The 7,121-nt window shown below is 39.2% G+C and overlaps 1 protein-coding gene across 2 annotated transcripts; it reads right to left on the bottom strand.

Annotated features, from left to right (window-relative positions):
• On the bottom strand, positions 1-3,207 carry saxo4 (stabilizer of axonemal microtubules 4). 2 transcript variants are annotated; one of them, XM_034085936.1, is made up of 12 exons: positions 3,124-3,207; positions 2,720-2,879; positions 2,141-2,264; positions 1,759-1,921; positions 1,607-1,652; positions 1,379-1,476; positions 1,173-1,235; positions 963-1,052; positions 814-879; positions 642-736; positions 166-270; positions 1-86 (listed from the first exon to the last, which is right to left on the bottom strand). In XM_034085936.1, exons 2-12 carry the CDS (start codon positions 2,799-2,801, stop codon positions 8-10), a joined length of 1,011 nt encoding a protein of 336 aa, XP_033941827.1. In that variant the 5' UTR covers positions 2,802-2,879; positions 3,124-3,207; the 3' UTR covers positions 1-7. The 2 variants fall into 2 exon arrangements, with proteins under 2 accessions (XP_033941827.1, XP_033941826.1); XM_034085935.1 differs by having other exon boundaries at positions 2,720-2,810; positions 3,124-3,172.
• Positions 3,208-7,121: the final 3,914 nt, after the last annotated feature.

Raw genomic sequence — 7,121 nt, forward strand, 5'->3', positions numbered from 1 at the left:
TTATGTGTTAACCAGAGAACCACATTTTATTATAAGTCTTGCAGGTCCCATCTAGGTGTTCCAAGATCCAACCCCTCAACATGAATCTGTGAAATAAAAGCAGGTCATTTGAGTAAAGGGAACATTTGCATTATGGGAATTTATGTGTGGAGATTGTTTATGTACCTGTCCGTGTCCCGACGATTGTAGCCGTTGTCCATTTTTGCGCTGACGATTCCTGCACTAGTGTGGCCAGATTTAAACTTTTCCCAATTGGCATCATGACAGAACCTGGAATATAATGTGGACATGTCATCAAATCAAACTTGAATCTTTAAGATTCAATCAATCAATCAATCAATGTTTATTTATATAGCCCAATATCACAAATGTTACATTTGTCTCAGTGGTCTTCAGTGTGTACAGAATATCAGTATGACAATACGACACCCTCTATCCTTAGACCCTCACATCGTACAAGGAAAAACTTCCAAAGAAAACCCAGTTTAAAGGGAAAAATGGGAGAAACCTCAGGGAGAGCAACAGAGGAGGGATCCCTCTCCCAGGACGGACAGACGTGCAATAGATGCCGTGTGTAAATTGAAAAGATAATACATTTGCAACATAGATTGGCAATATCTGAACAGTTTAAACACACTTACGTGCTTTTATAATGTGTGTTAAAGTGTGAACCATCAAAAGGTGTCGTAGGCAAAGCCTGGTTGTTTGGAGCATTGAGAATACACCCTGTTGGCTCCTAGAAAACACAACAACATGGTAAAACAACAAATATCTCACAGAGGTTATATTGTATAAAATATACAAATGTATAACCTTTTTTCCAATGGTCTTAGCAGTTGGTGCATTGCTTTTAGTCTGTGGCGAGGGCACGCGGGAGGCCTGGAAGAGCAGAGTGAGGCAGGTTAAAGTTAAAAGGGATAACATTCAAATCTACAGCTGACTGGAAGCAGATCAATACTGACTCGGCAGGTCAAAGGAGGGATGGCAACTCGATTGAATCCTGTTTTATGAGAGAAATGGCTGCTGCAAACGCTCGGTCTCGCCTCAGTGCCCTCAAACACAAGCACAGAAAGATTCTGTTAAAAGTCATGGCTTCTGGAAAATGATACTACAAACTGCATTCTTTCAAAAGATTGTGTCAGAGTGGATACATGTAAGTTCTGTGGGTCAACCTGCGGAAATGACGGCCGAATGAAGTCATTTGTCATCACTGTGTGAGTCTGGAGAGGTTCAACCTGAACGAGAATAATGTACACATTGGATAAAGACGGACCACACATTTTAAATAAATGTTGAACCTATAGTGTGATTACATATAAAGAAAAGTAATACTTAATAATAATAATAATTTATACATTTGACAATTTACCAGACTTACCATGCAGGTTTTGTCCTGAAATGTGTTGAGTTGTAGGTTTGTTCCCTCCGTGAAACCACTCTCTCCTCTTGGAGCCACAGTCACACGGTTCTGTGAGACTAGAGGAAGTGCTTTCTAAATGCATTTACAAACAAACTCCAAACTGCACTCAAGTAAAAGCACAAATGACATTAAAGAAGACCTTATAAATCTTATATTTATATATAACTAACATTTTTATCATTTTACCTTTTGGTGTTTGACAGTGTGGTACAAAACATTGTTGGTATTCTGTCTGAGGGAAAATATTCAAAGCAGACAATTAGTAATTACATTCTCAAAACTTTTGCATGTTTGACATATCTCAACATCTCAGGCGTTGTTATCTTTCTGTGTTTCACCTCTTCCTCCACAGTCTCTGCCTTTGGGTGAATCCTCAGCTGGTAGAAGCCGCTGTCTCTGGGTTTGTTAATGAGGTTTGGTAAAGACCCCCAGCAGTCAGACCGGACGTGAGGCTGGTAGTGCTGCTTAGTCTGAGTCGTGAAACTGTCAGATAACAGGAGTCTGAGGACAAAAACAACACACCTGCGTTTGAGGAGACAAGCTTTTTGAAGCTAGAGAGGAACAGTTGTTTTATACATGACAGTGGGGATTTCACAGTCAATTGAATCACTTCAGGAAGTTGGTTTACAAGAAAGCAAACACACAACAACCAGTGCTATTACAATTAAGTATCAAGCATTACATTTAATTTGAATTGTCTTCACTTGCCCTGGCACTTACCCAAATTGAGGGTTATCAATGTGGTCCAAACTGGGCCTGTAGAATATGACTGGTCTCTGATTTGATGTGTAGCCCGTCTCTCTGGGATGTCCGAGGTAAGAGGAGAAGTTTGCAGTGCCTGGCACTGAGACAGTGGTACAAGTATTGGCCTTGAGAATCAGTTTAATACAGGTTACTTGCAGTGATGAAAAGTAGCCTACATTTACCCAATAGCTGTAATTAAGTACAATTTAGAGGTACTTTTTATTGTCTGTGCCTTTACACTTTAGTCCATAGTAGTCCACTTCAGTTTTGAAGCAAATACTAGAGAAAAAAACTAGCAGGTTCATATACAAAATATATATAAAGTGAAAATAAGCTACTTTTTGGTACTTTTGGTACTTTAGGTATATTTTGATGCCAATACTTTTGACTAAGGACTTTGACTTTTCTTTGATATTTCTACAAGGTGGTGTAAATACTTTTAGTTACGTACAAGATCTAAGTACTTCGTCCACCACTGGTTATTTATGTATACTCTGAGACTTTCTGACAGGGTCCTTTAACTTGTGATAAAAGAGCCCCCCTCATCATGCTCACCATAAGAAGTATTTTGTAGTTTGTTTCTGGTCGGTCGTCCCCTGCTGCCTGTCGGCATGACCATTCTCCCCTGCGCAGCCATCTGTGACTGCTGTAATGGAAACCCTCAGTGACAAAAAAAGTGATGGATGACAAAAATCCTCTGGGCTTGTGCTCAGCGCTGTAACCACAAACAGAAGCAGCAAACAAAGTGTAACTCCTTTGTTTTTAGGTTTGACAGAAACACAAGCTTTCTCAAGAAGTGATTACTGAGTCTGTAGATAATATTGCAATAAGTGCTCCCTCTATCACATGCGGTTTGAGAGAGGAGAAAAAGTTCACAGCACAGCAGTACAGCTACAGATTTCTATATATACACCAAATACAAATTATCTTAGATAAAAAAGAAAGCTTCTGAGACATACCTGCATCTCCAGGTTGTTGTTCACCTCTCTGCCTTCGGGTAGTTTGAAGGTAAACATGTTTCTGTTGCTAGGAGATTCAGCACAAGGGGCAGCAACATTACCGCTCAACAGTGACTGCAGTGTCCAATGATTATATGTATATTACAGTTAATAATATCATAAGATAATATTGTTTCAGGTCCATGCTTTTATTCGTTAACACTGATCCTACACAAGGGGCAGCTGTATTACAGTGTGTTAAATGTTTATGTAATATGTGTCCTAAAAAGGGGGTAAAGTAAAGTTCTACCAATGTAATGTTGTGTATTGGGAACTTTCTTTTATCGTACATTAAACAATATACCTTAACATATCTACATTGTATTTCTCATTCAAATTCATACCTATTTATATTATTTACAGTACAGACACGGACTGTCTGACTGGTTTTAATCTAACAAGTGTCTCTAATTAATAATAATAATAATTATTGCACATACAAATTTGCACAATTCACTATCATCGTCGAAGGTAATTTATATAATTCCTACACCTTATTTAATTCAGCTTAAATAGTTCCTTGACTGTTTTAAGAAAGATTACTATTATTGTATGATGTACAGGTTGTAAAGCTTTTAAGTGGCATGATGTATAAATAAAACTGATTTGCATTCAATTTGAGCCGTGCAGTAGCAGAAGTCCTCATCAGACTGCTGCACAGATTCCTCATGCGTCCATTGGATGGCAGTGTGATGCTACAGTGGCTCTGACTTCAGGCTAGCCCAGAAAAGATGTGAGGTTATGTAAAAAATGATGGATGGCTAGATATTTGCATGACATCTTGATAAAAATGTCCATCCGAGAAAGGAACTTATCCTCTAGCGCTGTTAGCAGGAGAATGTGTCTGGACACCACACATCTGTACATGCATCTCAAATTGATCTGGAGGATGTGAACATCTGGTGTATTTAGGACACCATGAAAAACTGTCATTTTTCCAGATGCTATATACATATTCTCACTAACTAACCCACCAACAGGAGGGTTTTTGTATTAAATTAAAGGGGTGAAAGAGGGATATCTATACATAGCCTCAGCTTTATATCAGAGATGCCACATAATCGTAGAACTCGAACACTTCAAAAAGGGTGATTTTCTTCAGTGATTCATTTTTACGTGGGATTTAAAGTATTATATCTAACTGGGGTTTTGCCATAACATGCTGCTCACCCAACGGATCATTTAATCTGACAAAGCATCATTGCTACATCATCTCCACACATTTCCTTGAATTCTCACTTCCTGTTCCTTCTCATTTACTTAGACTGCTCTGCATCTTCACCTCTGTCACATCACTTCTTGCTCTCTCCATCTGCCCAACGCTGGCAGCCTATCTTTACCAAGCTGTTGCTTCTGTTTCCGTTCCACACTCTTTCTTTCTTGACGTGTTGTCGTGCCAAGCCTGGGACAGCTCATTATCTTTCTCAAAAAATAACTACAGGGGAACGCCTGCATCATTGAAACTGACAGTCTCATTTCCTGCTTCTTTTCTTTAAACACAATGTGCACATTATTGGCATTTCTAATTACAAACTCACAGCGATCCATACAGCAGGAATAGACCAGCCGCCTATTTTCATTCCAGTTAAAGATTACAGCAGATGATTTCACTTATTGGACCAACTTCAGATAGGAAGAGCCCATCAGTGCAAGCACCTGCTGTGCCGTTTGAAATGAAAACCTGCATACTCTCCATGTGATCTCTTCAGTACAGCAATCTGTGTTTGTTCTGCATTTACATAATTCACATACAATATGAATGTGCTGTAGCCTGGCCCAGCTATGGCGAGTTATGATCACATTTAGAATAAAAGTGAAGGAGGGAGGTTGTTCACATTTGAGATACCACTTAGAATACAGAGGGAGCTTTAAAGACTGAAAAAGGTGGGTGCAGTGTTTCTAAAAATAGATGGAGGTGATGCAAGCATGGGTCTCCCGTTGAGTTGATGCGTTTGGCTCGCCTGCAGCCGTCTGTTGTAATTCAGGGAGGGACCAACCCTCGGCCCTGTCTGCAGGAGCTCGGCTGTGCTTCCTGCCCAACTCTGAGCCAGGAGGAGAGTCTCGACAATTTCTCTGTCGGTTCAATAACCTGTTTCTATGTCTGCCATACAATAGCATGTAATTCATATTTAGAGAGACATAAAGAGACAGCTCAGGCACTAAGACCCCTCTTTGTGTGTCAGGTCTCGGAGGTGCTTTCTCTGCTTCACTGCCTCTCTGTTCTGGGTCTTATCTCCTTCCTGCTTCCTTTTTGAATTCTCTACTTAATAGGCAAATCTGGCAGGTACGGTTTGGAGTAAATTGCATTGTCATCTTTTTCCATTTCGAGTTTCAGTCATCTTTGGTGCGTGCAAAGAGGCAGACGAGCAGAGGGGGATTCGGGCATGAAAGAAGATATTTTAAGTCAAAACATGTACATTACCTGACATGTACAATATTGACTATTATGTAACTCGATGAGAAGAAGATTACATTAAAGACAAACTATTTCATCATGTTGATGTTGCAATATTAAATGTTTATAATGACACACACACACACACACACACACACACACACACACACACACACACACACACACACACACACACACACACACACACACACACACACACACACACACACACACACACACACACACACACACACACACACACACACACACACACACACACACACACACACACACACGACATTTCAGATGTCAGAAATGAAACAAACTGCAATGAGAGCTAAGTAATGAGTGTCATCATCCTTGAACATGGGATGAAAGATTTCCTCTGAGTGTAGCATGTAGCTTTGCAATTCATTTACCTTCATGCTGACTAATGTTATGCTCAGAGTAGAAGCTTCCCACTATGCATTTTTAATTGCACTCAAAGGCAAAAAGGACCTTTGCAAATTGTCACCTTTATCAGCAAATGTTAGAACAATTTGAATTTGAATGGTGTCATGACACTCTAATCACTTATATTGCAGTGTAATTACACTGTAATGTGCATTATGTGAGACAAAACATGGCCACAGCCATTTAGATACCCCTGTTCACATTTTGCTGTCAGGCTGTTTTTTTATTTCTGGTCTTGAAACCTGACTTCCAATTAGGGTAAGAGTTATAAATCATATTTTAAACGTACACAAAATAAGTATGTGTCCAAGTTGACTCATTTAACCCCTTTAACAATTGTCCAACATATAAAATATTTCAAAAATCCAAAGATATTGAGTTTATTTATCAGTAAAATAAAAACATGTTTCATGACAAAAAGAGAGCATATACTGTAGTCACAATTAGGAGCTTGAAAGTCTACAGTCAGGCTAGAACCTCTGTGAGTACTTGGCAATGATTTGTTTTCTCATCATACCTATAATATCACAATGACTATATCTGCCTCAATTTAGCAGTGTGTTGGCACCAAATGTATCATTAGAGGATCACCCAAATTATATGAATCTATCCCCTCGAGACCTTGGATATCTTGAATTACAATTTTCGTGGCAATTTATCGGGTTGTAGTCAAGGCGTCAAATACCAACCTCATGGTGGTACTGAAGAAGAATTCAGAGGATCACTTAAGTCAGTAAGACTTCTGAGGACCATGAAACCATGAAAGGAAATCTATGAAATGTAGAGAACCTACAGAGTACAGTAGTTCAGGTGCATTCCCACCCCTAAATTCACTCTGCCACTTTAACATGAAAAAGGCTCGAGTCCCTCTCGATAACCAGTGTTTGGTTTTTGACAACTGTAGAAACATACGACGGACCAGGAAAATGACTTGCTCCTTTTAAGATGTGAAGCTTTCATTCTAAGATAAATAACAAAACAATTCGTAGTTCTATGAGATTAAACACAAATAAAAACATATTTATTATATTCCTTATCTGCCAATAAATCCCCCTGAACACCGGTCCTTTAAAGAAAGACCATTTTTCAAAGAAAGACAATTGAATCTCTG

Source organism: Pseudochaenichthys georgianus, chromosome 6 (assembly GCF_902827115.2).
Source record: "Pseudochaenichthys georgianus chromosome 6, fPseGeo1.2, whole genome shotgun sequence".
Classification (NCBI taxonomy): domain Eukaryota; kingdom Metazoa; phylum Chordata; class Actinopteri; order Perciformes; family Channichthyidae; genus Pseudochaenichthys; species Pseudochaenichthys georgianus.

What these genes read in the sequence shown, in the direction of transcription:
- saxo4 (XM_034085935.1), bottom strand. An exon ending in ATTGATAACCCTCAATTTGG is followed by an intron (nt 1,922 to 2,140) that starts GTAAGTGCCAGG and finishes TTTTGTCCTCAG; the next exon opens with ACTCCTGTTATCTGACAGTT. An exon ending in TCCCTCCTTTGACCTGCCGA is followed by an intron (nt 880 to 962) that starts GTCAGTATTGAT and finishes CTGCTCTTCCAG; the next exon opens with GCCTCCCGCGTGCCCTCGCC.